The 23594-nt window shown below is 33.7% G+C and overlaps 2 protein-coding genes across 14 annotated transcripts in view; one reads left to right on the forward strand and one right to left on the reverse strand.

Annotated features, from left to right (window-relative positions):
- RNaseX25 (Ribonuclease X25) overlaps positions 1–4562 on the forward strand; it is a 105437-nt gene extending 100875 nt beyond the window's left edge. For all 8 annotated transcript variants that reach the window (XM_069833344.1, XM_069833345.1, XM_069833343.1 and 5 more), the window contains one exon: positions 3283–4562. In XM_069833344.1, the coding sequence (XP_069689445.1) occupies positions 3283–3552 (270 nt within the window). In that variant the 3' untranslated portion in view covers positions 3553–4562. The remainder of the gene's footprint in view (positions 1–3282) is intronic.
- LOC138704924 (UBX domain-containing protein 1) overlaps positions 1–23594 on the reverse strand; it is a 189908-nt gene that overhangs the window by 59806 nt on the left and 106508 nt on the right. Inside the window, exons 7-8 of one of the 6 annotated variants that reach the window (XM_069833329.1) lie at positions 15993–16091; positions 4051–4348 (exon numbers count right to left, since the gene is read on the reverse strand). The exons of 3 other annotated variants lie outside the window; for them this stretch is intronic. In XM_069833329.1, the coding sequence (XP_069689430.1) occupies positions 16021–16091 (71 nt within the window). In that variant the 3' untranslated portion in view covers positions 4051–4348; positions 15993–16020. Of the gene's footprint in view, positions 1–4050; positions 4349–15992; positions 16092–17392; positions 17560–23594 lie in introns of those variants that run through there. 2 more of the 6 variants (XM_069833330.1, XM_069833335.1) reach the window with 2 other exon arrangements.

Consider the following 23594-nt stretch of genomic DNA (forward strand, 5'->3'; position numbering starts at 1 on the left):
TGTAGTTTAAAAAGGACGCATCAGCAACTAAGGCTATTTGCGCCCTTATCTAAAATTCTTTCAAAAACACAAACAATACAATGCACATGTTCTGGGCTCTTGTCCGCACGGTGAAGTACTCCGTAACTCACGACACCATAGAATTCGTTTGATGATCGCCGAACAGTTTAGATAAATAAATTTTCAAGTGTTTGAAGAAGTTCACGGACTGGCAGACAATGGCAGTACAAGAAGAAAACTGCCATCCCGCCAAATAACAACAATGGCTACATCATCGATCCCACCGTTAGATTTGAAAAACAAAAGTGCCAACTTGAAGATGTAAATAGGGAAAAAAAACGACATCTATGTACGTACCGTTCCATATTTCATGGACAAATACGGTCTACAACAAATTGAAGTAATAGGCCTTATGGTTGGAGCGTGCGGAACTATTCCCGGTTTCTTCTTCCAGACCTGGCAACGTTTCGGCCTACAGAGGAAGGCAATTGATGACACCGTTCTTGCAGCTCTGAGAGGATCAATATTTATACTCCGCAACCATCTCTACGGTCAACAATGATCTTCAACTAATTAATTAGTACCTACTTATTTATTCAGTCATTTCTTGTCGTTGTTGTAAGACTCCCTTCAACTTAAACATATGTATATTATTTATACTTCCAACTACCTATTGCACAATATGCTCTGTCTTTGTGGCAGCCTGTTAATACAGGGAGCTGTTATCGTTTAGATAAATAAATAAATAAATAATAAAACATGAATGCGAACACGAACTAAAAATGTTATCACATTAAAAGAGGTATGCAAATGCATTACGAACATGGTGATTAGTAAAATAAAAATAAAAAATTCTTAAAGCATAGACAGTGTTTAAAAAGAAACATTAGAATAATGAAACAAGTACCACCAGAAACAATGTGTTTAATCAATGAAGAAACAAATTATCTGGCGATTTCTGAAAAATAAAATTTTATAAAACATTTGGGTGTAAAAGTCCAAAATATCAAGTTTCAGTAAAACAAGTATAAAACAACAAAGTAACCTCCAAATGCAAAAGATCCAGAGTTAAAGTAACAACGGGTCAATAAAAACTAAATCTCCTTTTCAAGTTCTGTGCTGGATAAAAACCTCAGAACTGAATTTGTACAATTAAAATCATTTGCAAGAGTGTCACATAGATTCTGCCGAATTGTGTATTGATGACAGACATGATCATATTTCCTACAATTCAATAAAATATGTTCGATCGTAACTGGTACATGGCATACATCACACTCCGAGTGAGACTCACCATGTAGGAGATGACCATGTGTCAGATGACAGTGGCCAATTTTCAACTGGTTAAGTAAAATGTCTTGTGTCATGACACTCTTGTGGACGAATCCCAAACTCGGACTGTATTCTTTATGCTTCGCAATTTATTTCCCTCTAGTGCAGACCATTCTCCTTCCCATTGCCACCACATTGTATATTTCAAATAATTTTGTATGTCTTGCCACCTCTTGTGCCAATATACCAGAGAGCCATTCATAGCACCATCCCTGGCTGCGACATCAATGGTCTCATTACCAGGAAGTCCAACATGACCAGGAATCCACACTACTCCAATCTCAGAATCAGAGCTTAGGAGTGTGTGGAAAAGCTCCTGGGTTCTTACCGCAAGCGGATCATCTGAATGGAAAGTTTGCAGAGACTGGAGAACACTTAAAGAGTTGGAGGTTGTCATGTTAAAAACAATAAAGCTCTGTAAAAAACATAGAGTTCTGCAGTAAAAACACCGGTATATTGGCTCAGTTTATATTTAAATATCTGTCCATTTACAATGAAGGAACAATCAACACAATCATTTATCTGGGATACTTCAGTAAAAACTAAAGAATAATTTGAAAACCATGATAAAAGTTCACTAAAACGAAATCTATAAACAAAGGCTGGTGTAAAATTCTTAAAACTCCAGCTCAGACTTACATCAAACATGGGACGTCGCATAATCCACGGTGGAGTGGTGGTATGTTCCAGTGTCCAAACTGGTGGTAGGCAAATGTCAAGCTCAGAGAGCAGTTCACGAAACTACATGAAGTTCACTCTATCGGCAGTAAAGAGGTGGATGGTGAAATGAGCCATAAGAATTGTGTTCAGGCTGCGAGCGGAGTTTAACAGCATATGAACACAAGATATTATGTCGCAATACAGAGATGGTTCTGCTGCTTTGCAATATAAGATCTCTATCCGACTCGTTTGGAATACCCCTGTAGTGAGTCGTATCCCATGATGATGAATAGTATCTAAAAGACATAATTTCGATTTATTTGCTGAGCCATAAATAAAACAGCCATAATCCAGTTTTGATTGGATAAGAATACATTAAAGACATAAAAGCACTGTACAGTCTGCACCAGCGAACCCCTGACAAAAGGCGTAAAATATTTAAGGATTTTTCGCAATGCCTTCTCAAATCACGTATATGCTCCTCCCAGGTTAATTTGTAATCGAAGATAAACCCCAAAAATCTCGCAGTATCTGTATACTGCAACTCCACTCCATTATGACGCAGTTCAGGATGTGGATGCAGTCCATGATGGTTGTAGAAGTGGACACACTGCGTTTTTGGAGTGGATAATTTAAAGCCATTGTGAACAGCCCATTCTGATAATAGGTTGACGACCAGTTGCAACTGTCAACCGTTAGATGGAAGATACTGGCAACTGTAGTATAAACTGAAGTCATCAATATACAACAGCCGCATTCAGTTTTCACACTACACTTGCAATGGACTGGAGTTACAATTAGCTAATATTCTACAGTAGATACTTAAGTTATATTAGTACATTACAACCTCGATTATTCATTTTAATGGATATGGCATAGTGGATGGATAATCTATATCATGAATTGTTAAGCACTTCCTTTCAACTAATTTTGTTTTTATGTCCATTCTAAACTTAGTAGTTACAAAGAAATAGTCCAGCAAGTGGGTGCAAAGTGAATTTTTTTATGACAGTCCAAAGTGGATGAAAGTGTTTTTTTTTTTTTTAATCTTGACAGAACTGAATAAAAATTACACATGTGGCAAAGTTACATGATCATCTTAGGCACCATACAGAAAGTAGACAAGAGTAGTTATAAGTCACTACTATACATTGTTAAAAATCGCGTTCCTTTTTAGGTAATGGATAATGCAAAACGGTCAATCTAAGAATGGATAATTGAGATTCTATTGTATTGTGATACACTGATTTTTTAAACCTATAATACTTTTCTTCTTTTTGTGTTTTTCAGAAAACAAAGGATGTGTACTTATTTGAAATAAGAATCTGCTTCGACAAGAATTTGACTTTAACTGACTGCGATGGAATCAAGGAATCAGCAATTCCAGCAATTGGTATCAAAACTAACTGTCCTCTAAACAAAACAATTATATATCCCAGTGCACTGCCTACTTTTCATGAGAAGCCATTCTACACTATATCAATGCCAGTTTTTCGGCAACATTCATGGTTATTTGAAGCACTTCGAATTATCCAGTTTCTGCAATGGTTCACTTTTTAAAATAACTGTATGTTGTTAAATGTAAGCCAATCAATTTTATATTATGATTGAGAAGAGTGGGAATTGAAAAACGTCAGATATGTACGAAAAATCAGAAAACTGCATAGATCAGATCTCGTTCCATGTAGTTTGTAGCGTACTCCAGTGTATAAAAGTTAAAATTAAGTCTTAGCATATGATATCCTAATGAACTAAAGATTGCAGGAATCTTTACTAAGACAGAGTGTTGCAATGTTAAATTTAAGGAACATTACGTCCATAAGATTCGTGTACAACAAGACTTAATTTTATAATATCATAAAAAGCATATTTGCACATTGTAAATTGCAAGAAATGACAGCAGCTGCTGCTTCAGTCATACTTAAACTAATACAAAACGATTTCAACTTAATTTCTGAATAATTATGTAGGATTTAGGGATTTAGATGGTTCTTTTGTATACTTACGAACTTTTGTATAACAGGAATGAGGTAACTACCAATGACATTTTATAACATGGCCACTAAATCAAGGATTTACTTATGTTCAAAACAAATGTTAATATTTGTTTACAGTTGGTCTTTGGCAAACATTTTTTTATACTAATAACAATTTCATAAGCCCAAACGAGAACACAGTGCAAACATTTTATCCTTTATCCCATGGTTTCAATTAAATTGTATAAAATTAGGAAAACAAAATTATTATTAATATAATTTATTGTGATTCTTATATTCAGAAATGCACAGTAACCTGTTTAAATTTAAGTGGTACTATTGAGCCCGGGACACTATCACAACAGCTGAAGGCACCAAACCTGAAACAGATTTAAGAACTTAGTTTGAAAGATCATGCTCTAAACTAATAACATAGCCGAAATTTATTCTTATTGAATTTAATTTGAGAGAGAACTGGGCAAAATCAGCATAATTTCCAAAATGTAATGTTAAATGAATACAGAGTCTGTAGTTTATATCTGTAACTTTTCTGGAAATCAAACTTTAATAAAACATGAATGGATCTCACAATAACTCCCAGAACTATGGGATTTATTGCAATAAGTTTATGCAAGATCAGCTTACGAAAATATAATTAAATGACAACTTAACACAAATTCTTAGATGGAGTTCAAAATCTTACACAACTGGCTTAAAATGTTTGAACTCCATCATAACAGTCTTCTAACATACCTCTCTAACAATTCAGATTCAGGATCTCAGAATTTTTAAAATGTAATTACAACATGCATAACATTTACTTAGTTCAGAAAATGAAATTGTGTATGCCGAAACTAACAAGAAAATGTCTTTCTATCAATGGTGCTGAACAGCAACCTCATATGACAAAATATTCAATTTTACAGAAGAGAGGAAAAAAAAAATCTTGATAACGAACAAATATATGACATAAGAGGGTATTTAAATATTTTCTTCTAAAGTCTGCATCCAAGTCTTGACATAAGATGTGTTTGCAGAAGATTTGGAAAGACTTTTTTGATAACGATCAAGTGAAATCTCATTTTGTTCATTTTTTGACATACGAGGTTGCTTTCAACACAACATATCACTTATTAAAATATTAAGATATGCGAATGAGAGTGTATATAATATAATGTCTCATACATATAATATACAGGATGTTTCATGGGTACATGTAAATACTAAATGGGTATAATGTAGGGGTAAAATTAAGACTAAAATGGTTTTATAACTTTTTTTTTTGTGAAAGATCCTTAATTTCCGAATTAAGATACAAAACATAATATAGTACCTTGCTAGGCTAAATGACATGAGGACAGTACAAGTCTTAGAACGTGTCATGTCCTTAAACAGAGCATTCCTATACCTCAATACAGTTGAGTCAGAATTCGAATACTTTGTTTATGTTTAAATTGTGCAGAGTTGTAGGTAACCTAACATGCATTACTGTTAAAGTTCATGTTGTCACCCTGCACTCTTAAACTTTTAAGGGTAATAGTGAAAATTTTCATTTGGGATTTTCAGTACATTAAATGCTCTGAAATTTCCTCTTTCCAAACATATATTACTCATTTTTAAAGCGTTTTTTTTTTTGTAATAATTCGCCGTATGTAGCTAAGATGTACTAAATATTTTGAAGGTCGCCTTGAAAACTGATGATGATGATGATGATGATGATGATGATGATTATTATTACTTTTTTATTGTATTACATTCTCTGAAATTTCCTCTTTCCAACAGTATACAAAACATATGTATGGCGCAGTAGCAGGTAATAAATATACTTGTAGCAAGATGACAGTACTGTGAGCTGTTTCCAAACAGACAATTGCCAAATCATCAAACATTTGCAGTTGTAGACAGACATAATATGAGGGAGTACAGCATTCATCATGGGTCACAGTGAGTGGGTGTCACAACTGTATGGAGTGGGTGTCGAAAATGTATTAGAAATGGTAGATCAAGATAGGTCGTAAGTACCCGACAAATTAGGGATTAGCTGTGCTACTGTCTGGCATATCCTTTGGAGACAATAGTTCCATTAATTTCATCTGCAGAGAGTACAAGAGATGACACCTGCAAACTACCCTCATTGTCTGAATTTCTGTCTGTGGCTACTCCAACGCCATGCTAATGGTCCAATGTTCATTTATTGAGTACTTTTTACCAATGAGACCATGTTTACCCGTGGAGGTGTAATAAACTCGCATAACATGTACCTAAGGATAACAAAAATTCTCGCTGGTCAATTGTAAGAGGATATTAACATCAATTTGCTGTGAACATATGATGTGGTATTGTGGGAAATTTTCTCATCGGTCCTCATGTTCTACCACTGCAGCTGACTGGCTAAGTGTACTGAGACTTTGGAATATGAGTTGTTTGACCTGCTGCAAGATGTCCCTCTTGCTACAATAGCAAACTTATGGTTTATGCACGGTAATGCTCCTGCACAATTCAACATTCAGCATATCCAAATAAATTTATAAGTCATGCAGGACCAACTGTTTGGAAAGCCAGATCACAGGACATGAACCCCTGAACTTCTATGTTTGGGGCTTTCTGAAGTCACTAGTGTACTACAGACATTCCGAAAATAGCAGTATTACAGCAGCAAATTGGGCATGGCTGTGAAATGGTAAGGATTCAGAGATTGCTAAGGTGACGAGCACATCTCTGTCTTAGAGTTCAGAAAATCACTTTGAACGAGTATTATGAAAAGTGTACTAAAACCAATTTGTGAACACTGGAAGAAATAACTTTTAATTTGTGTTGCGTTTGTTATCCCTATTTTGTTGCATAACTCGAAAATAGAGCAATATCTGAAGAAAAAAAAAGTGTCAAAGAACGTTTTAATCTTATTTGTACCTCTACTTTACACCCACAAAGTATTTACATGTACTTATGAAACAATATATATTGCATTTATTTAAATTTAACGGAAAAATCAGTGTGGTAGAGTTAGAGGACGAAACCGAGGAAGTTTATTTCGTTGACTTTCAATTAACACTGCTGAGAACAAATATACATACACATTGATATTAACAGCACTTCATTCTGCTAGAATTTTTTAGTTAATGACGTAAATTAGATTACAGGAGAGTGAAATCAAGCTAATAATAATAATAATAATAATAATAATAATAATAATAATAATAATAATAATAATAATAATAATAATAGTATGCTTAATCATATAAGAAAGGACAAAATCTGTGAGGAAAAAGATCCATTATATAGACATACACTTCAATATTACCTAAGGAATTAATTTCAGTGTTTGTGGTAATACAAATCAAGTATTTCTATAAGAAAAATATTTTACTAATCAGTGAAATAGTTATATTAATAAAGTGAACATACACATTATAATTCTTATAGTTTCCAAAGAATATGTAAAATTCCTGAAAATAGAACCAAGTGTACACATACGACTTCTTAGGCTTTTATGACGACTGTGTTCAGAAATAGACTTTGGGATAGTCCACTGTGTCCTGAAATTTATAGGGATTAATAGTGCTATCCAGTTGTTTGGTGTAGCCAAACATAACTGACACAACAAAGTAGATGATTCTTCAGATCGTATCAATTTATCCTAATGATGGATTTTTTATTTATTTTATTGGGTTATTTTACGACGCTGTATCAACATCTAGGTTATTTAGCATCTGAATGAAATGAGTGATAATGCCAGTGAAATGAGTCTGGGGTCCAGCACCGAAAGTTACCCAGCATTTGCTCGTATTGGGTTGAGGGAAAACCCCGGAAAAAACCTCAACCAGGTAACTTGCCCCGACCGGGATTCGAACCCAGGCCACCTAGTTTCACGGCCAGACGCGCTGACCGTTACTCCACAGGTGTGGACCCTAATAATGGAACCAGTATGTAGTTTCGAAATGTTTATTTATTTTTTTACCTAATGGCGAGCACTTGACTTCCAATCATTCACCCAGTGTTCCCATCTAATGGTGATGCACCGAAGTTTGTAGTTCTTTTAGCTGCCATGAAGGTGTTGCTCATGGTGCACCATAGGAGGCGAACTACGTTAACACTGTATGATGATGATGATTAATGGAACAATGGTGGAATGCAGGTAGGGGAAACGAGAGTGCCCCACAAAAACCTTCCACCAAACACCGTTTTTGTCCACCATAACAAATTCGAGTTGGACCTACCAAGATTCGAACCTGGGTTACCAGCATGGAAAGTCAACACTAGCCATTCAGTTAATGGTCCTGAAGGTGTACACACAGTGTAATATATTTTAATCTTTTTTGTTTTGCTGGAAAGGTAACAAAAGAAAAAAGATAACATTATTTTTAGTCTGTTTAAAATGGCTGTAAAATACAAAAGAAAAAGAAGTTATATCTCGCATAACTAATTTCTACGGAGATATACCGTTCACTGACTGGCAGAAAAAAGTGGATCACTTTGTAAAAATCGAATCATCATCAATAAGCCACCAATTTAGACAGCATTATTAAATTAAGTAGGCTTTATGACTATGGAAAGATGTATTCAACATTTTTGGAGATAGATATTATGTTAAGAGGTCATAAGTTTCACAAATATGAAGTACCCGCTATTGACGAATTATCAATGTGTGGCACATTTTCTGTTACAAGTCAATATTTTTCTCAAGTTTCTCTTTCGAATTTGTAAGTTAAAATGCCTCTTACATTAGTCACGAAGATGTTGCAAGAGCTGTTACATTGGTTAAGGATACACAAAGCATTCATTTTGCAGTTAATGTAATCATTTGGAAGCACTGAATGTGCCTACGGCGATTCCATGAACTTGGTACCTACTAAAAACTGAGATCAGGCCATGGGAGGTCTGCATCTTCCAAGGATAACAGGTTTCTGCTTCTCCATGTCTTAAGATATTGCAACACATCAGTCCAGGCCAGAAATCATCTTGAAGTAGTGAGGAACATCACTTGAGTGAGAGAACTATTATAAGACTCTGGGAAGCCAATGTGACCTCAAGAAGACCTGCAATAGCTCCACAGTTCACACCCCGAGCCCTAGGCAGGCAATTATAGTTCATGTGTCACCACTGGACTGTGAATACCGGTAGTCGTTAATAGTACTGTGAGCAGATGAGACAGGCAACTTCAAGGCTTTGATGATCTACTTACAATTTCTCACATTTTAAAATGATCTACTCCTATAATAGTCACAATAACCATGCCATGTTTTATTTCTGGGAAACTCAATTAGCATAACAACACTGAACAATGTTTAAGGCAACAGAACTAAATACTTATGAAAATGAAATTTTACAAATATGTCTACTGAACTTTTTGTGACAAACTAAAATTACCATAAAATCATCTTTCAACTTAATCAGTATGAAACTTGCCAGAACTCTTTCCTTAACAACAGTTTTGATATTTTGTGAATAAGAGATAAAATTAACTTGAGTCGAATGTATGATTGCAAATGTTCATCAGTTAGCTAGTTCTGTATATTTTTTAAGAAGTTTATGTCTGAAAATGAAGATCCACAAATGTAAGTTGAAGCAGTAGTGGATTATAAGTCAATATAGGATATAAGTATTTCCATAGCTTCCTTTAATAGAAATTCTTGCCCAGTGAAAAGTGTCAATTCCATTTCATGCATTAAAAATAAGTTTACATCGATAACTTATTTTTATTTAGTATGTATAAGTCAGGAGGCGAGATGTGCGATAGGGGAAAGAATGACCTATCAGAAACAGAGTTTGTTTCATGATGGTTAATATTATACAAATCTATGGACACAGAAGTTCATCTCAGAGTAAAACCTATCTCCCCCCCTCCATACTCATTGATGATATAGCCACGGCAAATGATAAGGTCGTAGGACAGGTCTTGCCTCTTCTACTGTAATAATATAATTGCAAACTGTGTACCCTGAAATATCATAATTTGGGTGCATGGTATGTTAGCACTTACATCATATATTTGCATTGTGATGGTATACATTTTCCACATAAATCGTACTTAAATTGATTTTAGGAAATGTTATTGAAGCTTTGACAAATAGTATTGAATACCAAATACTGTCTGAATATTGTTAAGACATGTGCTTGAACCTGTCATAGAGGACAGAGATTTAGTAATCATTGTGTAAGCAGTTATATTTTCCTCTCTCTGAACTTCATCTCCACTTTTTCTTCTAGAACTTTTCTGTGACCTATCATATAACAAAAGACATTTTTATGATACATACACTGATCAAAATATCCCTCATTTCTCATGAAAAACAAAAACTGAATAGACTATAGTGGACTTTATGTTGTCAGCAAACAGTTGGGTACATTAAGAAGATTGATTGATTAACACTGTACATTATTACGGTCACATAGTATTTTAATGTGCATGAGAAAGAGATTTACAGCACTACCGTAAAGAAATCCCTTGTGTCGATTTTGCGACAGGCAATTGTTCGTCACTAACAATCGAGAGTTCGTGGTGAGTAAAGGGTCTGCTAAGGGGATCTGTAAACACATATAAACACATATATTATTAGGTTGCCATACGTCTGTATTACTTTAGGGATAGTTTGTATTTTAAGACTTGTGTCTATATCGGGGTCGTACAAGTAAAAAGTGATAAAATGTCCGTATTTTCTGGTTCAAGGTGGAAAAGGAGAGTAATATCACTGGTTTGTACACTTCGGTTTTAAATATACAAAGACCAAAGCACTGCAGTCACAGATTAGAAAGTTCATTTCCAGGAGAAAGTATAAATTTATTCCCCAGACAGCTGGCAATATTTATTTCTGAAGTTGAAAAGGAAGAAGAAGATTTTGAAGAAAATATTCTGAAATTCTATGACCAATGCCTTTTATGTCTCAAACTATGGAAAGAGAATTTTGGAGTACTGAGCAGTTTTCCTGGATTCAAGTAGATTCAGGTTATGATATGATATTTATTTCTACAACTCTTGTTCGGTTATAGTTCGCCACCACATCTCTGTATTCAGGCTTCCCTATAACCTTCTAATTACTATTTCAATTACAACTTTCATCGATGTGTGCTGTCTGCTTATTTTTCCTTACTACTATTACTACTATAATACATACCCTCTATTGACTATCTACCCTCGTACCTTGAAATCTTTCACATCTTTCCAATGATCATCTCAACATTTCTTTTGTTTATTTATATTGAAATACTTCCTCTCCCTCTATCGTTTAAAATTTCCCTGATTGCACACTATCTTTTACAAACACTTTCTACATTAGTCACTTCCATCTTCAATTTTCAATCACTTCCAATTCCTCCTGTCATCTCCCTTATCTATCACTTTGCTAGTCACTAATTCTCTTATTAATTATATATATATATATATATATATATATATATATTAGTCACTATTGTTGTTTGTACACTTAATGTTTCTATGTCTTTTGCCACTTTTTTTATCACTTCCCCCCCCCTTAAGCACCAGCTTCGTAGGCTGTAGTTTTGCAATCCCTTATTTCCTTCTTTCCTCACCTCAATCTTCTTCTACATCTCGTTTTGTAGCGATATTCCATCTCGAGCCAAATATTTTAATTTTTTAAATATCAGTGCTTTTTATACTCAAATTTTTTTCCTTTGTTAATTTTGAATTTAACCAATAGGGGCTGATTCAGTCCTCCTCTGACCCTGTAGGCCTCTTTAATTTGCCCGTTGTTCACGTCCATGTTGAACACCTCCCAACACACTCTGAATACATTCTCTTACGTTGTCACTACCTTCTCCTGCTCCATTTCCTCTATGCTGAAAAAATACTAAGTCCCCCCCCCGATTATCTTACCAGAATTTTAACTTCTTCAATTGCTTGTTTTCCTGCTGCATTTCTTCCGTCTTCCTGTTGAATTCCTCGACCTTCTCTTTCAATTCCTTCATTGTATTCACCATTATTATGTTCGAATTTTACTTCACTCTGGTCTATGACTTTACTACACTACTTTCTCTCTAACGGAGCATCCTGCACACGTCTGTCTCAGATGCTGACTGCTGTAGAACTAAGATTCAGGTTATGAATTATATTGGAGCATGTTAAGAAATCAGCTGACATTATAAATTCACTCGTTTCTAATCCTAATGTTGCCATCAACAATGACAAACTTTTTCATCAGATCGTGCTCGTCAATCTTGTACCGAAAAAATGTGCAGAAGGTGAAAGGAAAAGAAAAACACTCTAACACAGAACTGAAAGTTATAAATCTATGTGATGAAGTTTTCAACAAATAAAAAAAGTGAAACAAAACGTAACAATTTTGAGAAAGTTTCAACATTTGTATGCTGTCTCAAAGGAACTTCTGCACCTGTGAAGAAAATCATTTGGATACCTGGAAGGAATAGACTCCATGTAAATAAGGTAAACACACTGCTTCAAATTAAAGTCGCTCGGAATTTTCATGCATGGATTTCTTATGACTTCATCAAAGGAAACACTTCTTTTCTAAAGCAAGTATATTCGTCCCAGAAGAATGAGAATGAATGATGAATTACATAACTTTATTGATACTGCATATATATTTAAATCAGACTAGCCTATCTGTTTGTTACTATCAGGATATTAATTTATTAATGTTATGACTAGGGCTAAGAATTGTATGCCGTTACATTGCGCTTCATGCGCCTCTGACTTTAGGTACCAATACATAATTGTGTTGGGGTGGGGGATTTCAGTGTGTTTCGTTCAGCAGTGAACTTTAGTTGATCGGTTACATTACGACCGAATACTGCTATTCATAACAGGCAACATTCAACATCTTGTAAAGAAGAATAATAGAAGATGCTGAGGACGAAATTTGTGACTTAATTTCAAATGAAAAAATTTGTAATAATAATAATAATAATAATAATAATAATAATAATAATAATAATAATACAGATTTTGAGATAAATAATACTTGTGTAAAATATTTCAAACATGTTCTCATTGTTTCTGCAGAAGTGGAACGAAGTTTCTCTAGATATAAAGCTGTGTTTTCTAACAAGAGGCAATCATTCTCCTTCGAAAATTTGAAAATGTGGTTTGTTATTCACTGCAACAATATATGAAATAAAAAATTATGTAAAACAAAAGCATAATACATTATCATATTAACGTAGTGAAATAATAAGGCTGATACTTGTCAATGTTATATTAGATGTATTTTCTACAGACAGAAAATAGCATGTAGTCAATGATATTGTGGCGAAACTGAATAACTGGAATATGAAATAGGAAAAAATGTAGCAAACAAGATGAAAAAAATACTGGATGAACATTATGGATATTTAACTCTATGTAAAATTTGTGACAATTTCAAATGAGGAAATTTATTAATAATGATACAGATTTTGAGATAGATAATGCTTGTGTAAAATATTTCAAACATGTCCTAATTGTTTCTGCAGAAGTGGAATGAAGTTTTTCTAGATGTAAGGCTGTGTTTTCTAGCAACATGTAATCATTTTCCTTTGAAATTTGAAAATGTGGTTTGTTATTCACTGCAACAATATATAAAATGAAAAATTATGTAAAACAAAAACATAATACACCATCATATTAACATAGTGAAATAAAAAGACTGATACACTTGTCAATGTTATATTAGATGTATTTTCTACAGACAGAAAAAAAAATGTCTTTAAAATAGTGTAATTTTTCTTTAACAAAGAAAATGATGTTTTTAAATTTTTCTTTAGCAGATAGTTGTGTTTCGAGATCAAAGGAGTGACTTTCAACCACTCAAATGCTGAGGACTAACTTACCATGATGATAAGCGTGAGTTCAAATGAATGAAAGACACTGAGTTAACTCACCCAAACTCTGAGACATACTAAAAGTTAGATGCACACGAAACGCACTGGTAGTATAATGGGATATATTTCTCAGGTCTAGTTATGACAACAGAATTATAAATATTTAGTTTTGCTCTTAATGTTTTGGTACAATGGATATGGCTATGGTTTATTGTCTCACAACATATTCAGTCCTGCTGGTCCTTTACATTCCAATATTTGGGCAAGCATTCCCTTTCTTACACTACTTACATCATTTATACATTATGTGACCAACTCCCACTTTCTCCTCACTTATTCATCATCTATATCCTTTCATGTCCATTCTTTACATTTATTTACTTATCACCTTGTATATTTCATATTTATTATCTACCCTATACTATCGTTCTATATTCCTATCAATTTCATTTGCCATTTTCTCCACCATTCTTATTAATTTGCTAACTCTTTCTTGTTTTATTCTCATAATAGTATAATTCAATTTATTCACATGTTTCCTGTTCTCTCTGATACTTCCCCTTCTTTCTTTATTATTTCCTATTCCGTACTAACATACACTTCGGCTCATCCCTACTCCCAGCTCACCTTACTCTTTAGTTCATTAATATTATACACCATTCTTTATCTTCATATTATAAATAAACACTATGTTCTTCTCACACTTACTCACTCACTACACTCTGTCCTTTCTCTGTTCAGTTTCCTTTGCTATTTTTTCCCCTACTGACACACCATTTTCTTAAAGGAGCAGTCCGCGATAAAATTAAGTTGGCTTTAATCAAACACGTTTTTCAATCTAAGTAGAATGTAATTTGCCGCATGTCAATGCGAGGCATGGTTTTTGAGTTACTGACTCCGCACAAAAACTTATGACGTCACAGCCACTGAACTGGTGTGATTGCATAATAGACCGAGAACATCGGCGAGTGCAGTGCAGCGCTTTGTACGAGTATTAAAATAAACAATGTTCTCTCGCTGTAGTAAACGTGAACAGAATTTCGGACTTAGTTACGATTGTGTGAAGTCATGTTTTGCTTTTCATTTATCATAAAACCAGCACATCAATGTTGTGGTTTTATGTAGACATATTTTCTTTTATATGAACGATTTTGAACTACAGTAGACTAAACAGAAGAAATTGTATCGTAAAACAGTTTAAAATGCCGTGGTGTTGTGATTTTTCGTGTTCAGAGGGAACAACAAAAACAGAACATGGAGAACGGGTATCATTTCATGTATTTCCGAACAGAGAAAAGTTACTGCAAAGATTTAAAACATGGGTGAAGAAAATCAACAGAAAAGGTTTTACACTATCGAAAACTATTGTTGTGTGTTCCAGTCATTTCCGTGAAACTGATTTTGAAGAATCGTCTTTACTAAAAAGACGTTTAATGAAAGATAATAGAACTCCTATGAAAATTAAGAAAACTTCTGTACCTTTCCTATTTTTGAAAGGAGAATCTCCCCAAGACAGTTCTGATCTACGCGCTCCTCTGCTTATAAATGAAAGAAGGTCTTCGAAGAAGCGATAGCAAGTTGCAGTGATGCACCTATAGCTGAAAATATTACGTGTGTGTAGTTCTCGATGAGGCTGAAAATTCACAGGAACCTAATATAAACAAAGCTGTGCAGTGTGAGATAGGGTGCGAGACGCTAAGAAATGTGTGTGGTGAATCAGATGTGGGGGAGCAGAAACTGACTTAGAAACATATTTTCAAATAGAAGAAGAAACTTCAAATTCTAATTCATCAGGTTCTGAGGACGCTGCACATGAAACAGAAAGTAAATAGGAAGTCAAAAAGTTTTTTTTTTTTTCTTTTGTATTCTGGTCAGCGTTACAAATTTTGTTTTTCTTCTGTAATATTTGTCATTCCTCTTTTACAAATATTTGGTAGAAACAATAGGACCATTGCTGAAAGTTAATGCAGTGTGCCAGAATGCCCGTAATTGGGAGTGGAAGTCCGAACAGAGGTGAAGCACAGCAGTGAGTTCTGCGTTATACTTGTGCGATATAAGATACAAATAGTTTGAAAATTTTTAAAAAACTTTACAACTATGTTTCATCGGCAAGACAACATTTTGTAAAATAATTTCAAAATTCGTAGAACAAACAGTGAGATGTATCATTTCCCTAAAACATAAAAATGTGCGAATCGCGATGATGGCCAATTTGACTCATCTAGTTACAGTGCAAAATATGTGACTTACAGCGTAATGGTCCTCGATTCAGATAAGATTATAGACTTTGTAGTTCTGCAAAAAGGTCTAATTGTAGGCGAAACAGCATGCGAAAAAGTTCTAGAGCGCCTGAAAGAAAAAATGAACATTACCCTCTTTCTATCGGACCGCCATAGAGGAATTAGGAAATTGATAAGGACCAAATATGAATGAATGGGCTATCAATTTGACATTTGGCACATGGCAAAAAGCATAAAGCCGACGCACAAATGTGGAAAGAGAGCATCATAAATCACCTATGTGGTCTTGTGCTACATGTGAAGGTGATTCTGACGACTTAGAAGACAGATTCATTTCTGTATTAAATCATGTTTGTAATATACACGAATGGGGAGAAACAGAGACATAATAAAAAATGTGCACACATTCACCCATACAATAGTGAGAGGGAATGGATCGAACCTGGATCCAGCGATTACAATGCTCTGAAAAAAGTTGTATGTAACCCTGCCCTTTTAAAAGACCTAACTCAAACTAATCAATTTTGTCACACCAGCAAATTTGAATCATACCATAACGAGAGATTGCTTTACACACCTAAGAGAAAACATTTTCCATATGGTGGAATGGTAACAAGAACTATGATTACGACCATAATTACAACGTGAAAAGAGATGTAACTGGCTCCAGACTCCAGTACTCTAAAGCCACTAAACGCTGGGTGGAAGACAAAACATACAGCTGGAAGAAAAATGCGTGGAGAGAAGATACTATACAGAAAAATGTCTTGGAAGTAGTTCTGGTTATCAACTGCCACAATTCGATGATCCACATGTTTTAGAGGTTCCCCCAAACATAACTTCGTGCCTAAACCGTGTGACTCAACAACTATGACGCAATAGAATAATATAAACCATGTACTAATTTATTGTTGACGTGAGATAAACACGTATTTGCAGTCCATTCATAACGAATATTTCACGTCTCACATACATTCACTGAGTGAATTAGGTTATAATGGATCGACATATTAAACCTTTTCAGTTTGAACCCTTACCAGACCCAAGTTGTTCTGATCACTATGAGTACGAAATTCAAAATGGGTAAGTTATTATTATTATTATTATTATTATTATTATTATTATTACAGTATATGCATGTGATAGGTCCTAAGTGTGTTAATAATAACTGACTGCAACGTATGAATATATATATTTACTCGTTCCACGCTGTATGTCAAACGGAACTACAACGCAGTCTTATGAAGCGATCAGTGGTTATGACGTCAGAGCTTGCAGTAAGACCTTCAATATTTCGCAAACTAAAAGGCGTAGAGCGATGCGACAAATGCCAATAATCCAAGGATTACTTTGGTAAACATCCTATAACATAATCGAAATATGCAATTTTATCGCGGACTGCCCCTTTAAATGATATATTGGGTTTTTTATTACTACCCCTCTGTTTCTCAGTATCTGATTGATTCTCACTGTCTATATTTCCTCTTCTTGTTAATATCTCTTCTTTTTCCCTCTTATCTTCTTTCTTGGACACATCTTTCTTCCTCAGCTGGTGACTTACATCCTCTTAGACGCGCCTGCTGACACCACATAAATATTGGTACAATGTATAGATAGTATTCTTTACTGCAAATAATATTCCCAATTTTGCGGATAACAAAAATGTCCATACTTTTGTATCCATAATTATGGCAACCCTATCTATTATAAAACTTCTAATTTCGCAATGAAGAAATAATTGTCCATACTGCATTTCTAATGCATCAACCAGTCCTACAAAGTCTTGTCTGGAAAGCATTGATCTGTATGTTGTTCACAATGTTCACTACAATTTTCATTGCATCATTCATGTTAGACTTTACACACAGAGATTTCTGATGTAGCTATAATACAATGTTGTGACAGACAATTTGGAAAACTTTCATCTTTTCAGCACTAAAACAGGAAGTCAGTCTTGGAACCTCTTAGAGCTATGGTTCCATCGGTGGTAATACTTACAAGCTTCTGTATTGAAATTTCGTCCAAAATAAGAAAATGCTTCACTGCAGAATAAATATCTTCGCCCTCTGCATGGTCATTCTAACGTTAATTTATTACAATTTTCTTGAAACATTCTTTTCTTCAGTAAATAACGCTCATGGTCTATTAAATCTGTTCTTGCAATCTATCGGTAAATCTTGATCAACATATTGCTGGCCCCTGGTATAGAAAGAGTATGCAGAAGGCATGTGAAGCAATATTTGCCTTGCAACTTCTCTGAGAGAATGCTGTTTGGAGGTATCAGCTTTGGAGCCTGGATGGAACTTGTTTTTGTCGATGGAGGTACTCTCAATGAGTACCCCCCTTCATGCTGCTTGCTGCGTGACAAAATACCGTAACAACGTTGGGATATCAACTCTGGACTATCCAGCATGCAGCCAAGACATCAACTTTACTGAAAACCTGTGCGATATAGTGTACTCTGCCATGTTTGATGTCGCAACTTCGACACCATGAACAAAATGTGGGCAGCACTCCAGGAGTGAAATCTCAAGACATATTACAGGACCTGACAGTTACCATAATGAATGAAGGCTGTCATCGTCACCAGGGATGGTAATATCCAATATTAGAACAAGATAAGTGCACAGAGACAGTTTTAGTAGCATAATCATGTGTTAACGTAAGCCATTGTCTCAATAATTCCATGAAATAACATTTTAGAACTTAATAACTGTAAAAGGAAGCATTTTTATGACTGGAATGAAGTGTGCAGTACACAACTTCATTTTACAATATGCCATTATGAGAATGTAGAACAAATAAAGCATAAACTATAAATGAAACCATAATGGATCACTAGGATCTAACACGTGCAGGACATGATGATGACAAAATAAAGTGATCCATTTTTTTGCTAGTCTGTAGTTATTATATTCTTATACTTTACAAACCCAAATGCTAATAGTATTATTAAACAACATGATCCTCAAAAATTTCTTTCAAAGATGTACTAATATCACACTACAGTTGCAGCCCTAATTGCCTCTGCTGTGAATATTCAATATTCATGTCACTCTTACAAGCACTTGAATGGAATTTTTCAGCATTTTAATGTTAATGGCGATGTTTTAACTTATTAGCTAATTTGTTGCATAATTTTATGTTGTTTTGATCTAAATTATATACATTACCACATAAAACTTTCAACAGTTGTATCTCATAATCATGATAAAATTTAAATAAGTATTCGAGTTTCCCTGTATGTAAGAGATAACTTAATAGGTACTGAAAATAACGCAATTTAAAGCAGATAATGAATTCATTGCATATTGAAGATCTGTAAATTTAAGTCTTCATTTATACATACACATATTATGAATTTGTAATTGAACTATGCTAACATTTAACATTATTATATAGTTATTTAATCTGTTACAAGTTTTTCTTTAATGGTACATTGTATTATTTTCAACAAATATTGATATTGAAAAGGAAAAGACAACATGTACTTATTAAAAGAGCAAGTAGTGATTGATTTACTTAGCCTATATCCCTGTTGCTATAAAAAATGTGTCACACTACTCCACTCGTTATTGTATAAATTTTATCTCAAGAGACAACTTGCGAAGTGATACGTGCATTATATAGGTATTATCCATTTACATATGTGGAACAGTAAGTTTTAGCTCGACATAATGTAGCCGAAAAATTATTTAAACTTATCCTTGAATTCTTTGTAAATAACATAGATTACATAATATCAGAAGTTATATATCAGAACAGTGAATTATCTACAAATATTACTAAAATATGAAACAAAATATTGTCTATAGTGTGAAGTAAGAAACGACAATTATAAATGAGTTTCATTCAGAAGAGGAACTCAACTGAATTGCGGTTTCGTGATGATTAATACATAACCATATAAATCTTTTTTTCCATTTCAGGAAATAATTCTCTTTAAGTTTGCAATAATAAATTACAGACAGGATTCATGAAGTTACAGGTGATCACAAAAATATGCATAACATGTATTAAATTTGAAGTTGAAATTACTGTATCTGTTTATAATAATTTTATAAATAAATTATATTTATTCTTTACACTTTATTGAATTAAAAATCAGTGTATCTTAATAATTTAGTAGAGCATCTTGTATTCTTGTCACTGTTACATTTACTGTTCAATAGAGACTGAACAGACAATACAGTATTAACTAATAACTGAATTAATAATATAGTTTTATCCTTTCAATGAAATTGTTTTTGTTGTATTTTACAATTTTCACTGACTGCTTAAAGGCCCTGTCCGATTAAATTTAATTTATTCATAATTCCGAGATTATTCTCTCACAAAAACAGCAAAGAAAATCTGAATGTTGAAAATCGATGCGTTCTCTAGCAATCCTCTTGTGAAGTTTTGTTTCACAGTGACAATGTGAGCTGAACCCCCACATGTGCAGTATTGCTTGCTTAGTTCCTTTAGCATGTTGTGTTTCTTTCCACTATTGCAGTAATTATGACGATTAGTAGGGTTTCTGTTTGTACTAATTGTTTCGAACATTATCAGAAGAGTAATATTATATTTTCATAAATCTCCAAATAAAAAAAAAAATCTCTGGAACAGCATAATGAATGACTAATAGGATTAATCGCAAAGATTTCATTCCAAGCAAATGTGCACATGTATGCTTTGTTCATTTAACTGGAGATAACTATGATCAATGCTGTCTCATAAAATCCAGTTTACTTCAAACTAAAGAAAGCTGAATTTTTAAAAAATAATGCGGTTCCTTCTGTCTATTTAAGGGGAGAAACAATTATTAGATGCGTCATTGAAAAGGAAGAAAGAAGACAGTGCTTATCTGAGGAAAAAAGTAATACATAAAACAATACTAGAATCGGAAGTAAGTGCCTGTTTTCTGTATTGTGAAGTTAATTACAAAAATTTCGTAAAAGACGAAAATGAGGAAGAAGAATCAAACAATGAAGAAACACAGCTTTAAACTAGTTTGCCAGAAATCAGTGTACACTGTGAAATGGACGTGAAGTATATAGAAATTTTGAAACTGAAAGTGAGAACTATAATAAAACAGCAACAATCCAAGATAAATACCATAATTATTCCATTCTCATTATCTGAAAAATGTAACAAACCTCCTACATCTATATTAAGTATTAAATTACATAATTCTGATTGTTGTCTTATACAGTGTAAATGTCCGATTATTAAAGAGTCCTCTGAAGTTACGTATTTAGGAATAATTTTCGATAATCATTTAAAATGGAACCAACACGTTAATTACCTTTGTAATAAATTACGTAGAATAGTATATTATTTTGTTTTATTGAGGAATTACTTGTCAATAAGTTTATTACGCACAATATATTTAACTTTATTTCAATCAGTAATTATGTATGGAATTATAGGATGGGGTAGCTCATTTAAATCCAATTTTAATCCACTTTATTTATTACAGAAGAAAATAATTAAAATATGTCTTCATAAACCTATTGATTTTCCATTTCAAAAATTGTTTTTAGACTTTAATGTACTTAACATAAGATAAATTTATTATATTGTATTAATAAAATTCATACATAAAAATCGAAATAATTTTGAATTGTATTCTCATAGTTATGAGACAAAAGGTATGAATTATTTAAAATTGTTTGAATCAAAATGAAACACTGTTACAGTATTTAATCAAAGTAGTAATTTAGGCCCAAGAATATATCGCGGGTGCTCGTGTAAAAGGGGTTAAGTATGATTTCGCTAAACTGGGATAAGTACAGATTTCAGCTCTCCACAATTACTTTTTTCTTGTGTTAAAGGGGTTAAATCATTCTTCCATTCATGATGCAGTTACAGTACTCCGTATTTTGTGACAAAATGGTTTTGTTCAGTACCAAAGGGGAAAAGTTCACAAACCTTACAATTTGACTTAACCCCCTTTACACAAGCACCCACATATAACAAATTTATATTTAAATATCCTAATCTTGTCAATTCTAATAGTTCTAGTATTAAATAAAACCGAAGAAGAAATGGGAAGTGAAGTGTTTGTCGAAAGTGAAGAAGTGAAAATTAAAATGGTTTTTTTTTTTTTTTTTTTTTTTTTTTTGTAATGTGGAAATGTCTCGTGTCTCTTTTTGTTTTTTGTGTGAAATGTGGTAAACTGATTACAACTGTGAAATCTTCAAACAAGGGACCACGTTTATGTGTTGAAACTAAGTGCACAGAAGGTCACAGAAATTAGTGGTGTTCACAGGAAAGCTAGAGTAGACAATCTTCAATGTGTGTGAGATTACCTCATCCATATGTAAATGATACGGGGTTTTACTTTTCAAACGTTTTTGTGAAACAACAAATTTAGTAACTCTGAGACACGATAGTACATATTACTGTATATATTACTAAAATCATATATCGGCATATACCCACTCAGAAGCAAAACTGTAGTTGAAAACAGGATCTCAGAACAAGTAAATTCTTTCTGTTACTTAGAATGTAACATTTCTTACGAAGGAGAGATAGATGTAAATAAAAAAATTACAAGGCTTTTACAAATATTAAGACTGCTGAATTTCACTTTAAAACCAAACCTTGTACAGATATGGAATTAAAATTTGGAGCGAGTCTTGATGGGAGTCCACTTGTATTAGGCAACAGTTTCGCACAGCTGTCCACAAGTAGCATATATACAGCAGCTCTTGTTTACTGCATATGTGCAGTGCGTTGTAAGCAAAACTTATTCAATAAGAGAGCTCCGAATTTTATTTCCGTATCTATACAAGAAACTCTAGGATAAAATTATACAAAACTCTCGCTCTACCAACTCTCCTCTATAGGAGTGAAATTTGGATCTTGAGCTAAAAAGACATCAACAGGGCAAATGACATGAGATGTCTAAGATGAACTGCCGATTATACATTGTTCGATCACAAAAGGAGTGAGAAAATACTACAGGAAATTAATATAGAACTACTGGAGGAGAAAATTTCCATATACAGAGGTAACTGCCTGCAACATGTATCTAGAATGTCAGCGAATAGGATACCTTAAGCAATGCTTCAATATTATCCTTGGAGATGACGACAACCTGGATGCCCACTAAAACACATTCTGGACCCTCTCTAGCTGGAACCGAAACAGGTCAACAATGACCTAAAGTCGTGTTTGGAATATTATGATGATGATGATGATGATGATAATAATAATACTATATCGATCCTAGAATTAGGAAAGTGTAAGGACAAAAGCAAAAGAAATGAACAGTTCCAAATTATGGGATAGTAAAACAGTTTTTTCATAGTTGGTGATGACCTATATGACAGCCATGGTTTTAGCAGCAAATACATAATATATACGACAATGGATATAATGGCGGTCAACATTTTAGATTTCTGTTGTGTTGCACAAGAGTACTATTACAGGCGAACTGGAAAAAGTGGCATATAAAACACTGATTATTCGTCTCTTATCTAAAAACCTCTGCCCTAATCATAATTAAATGCCTAGAACAACACTTGCTAAAGAATCATGAAATGTTACACATCTGCACTGCCTTTCGTATTTATGCTAAGACTTTCACAACAACAAAAACATTCTTCTCTTGTTGACATTAAAC

This window comes from Periplaneta americana, chromosome 8 (assembly GCF_040183065.1).
Source record: "Periplaneta americana isolate PAMFEO1 chromosome 8, P.americana_PAMFEO1_priV1, whole genome shotgun sequence".
Classification (NCBI taxonomy): Eukaryota; Metazoa; Arthropoda; class Insecta; order Blattodea; family Blattidae; genus Periplaneta; species Periplaneta americana.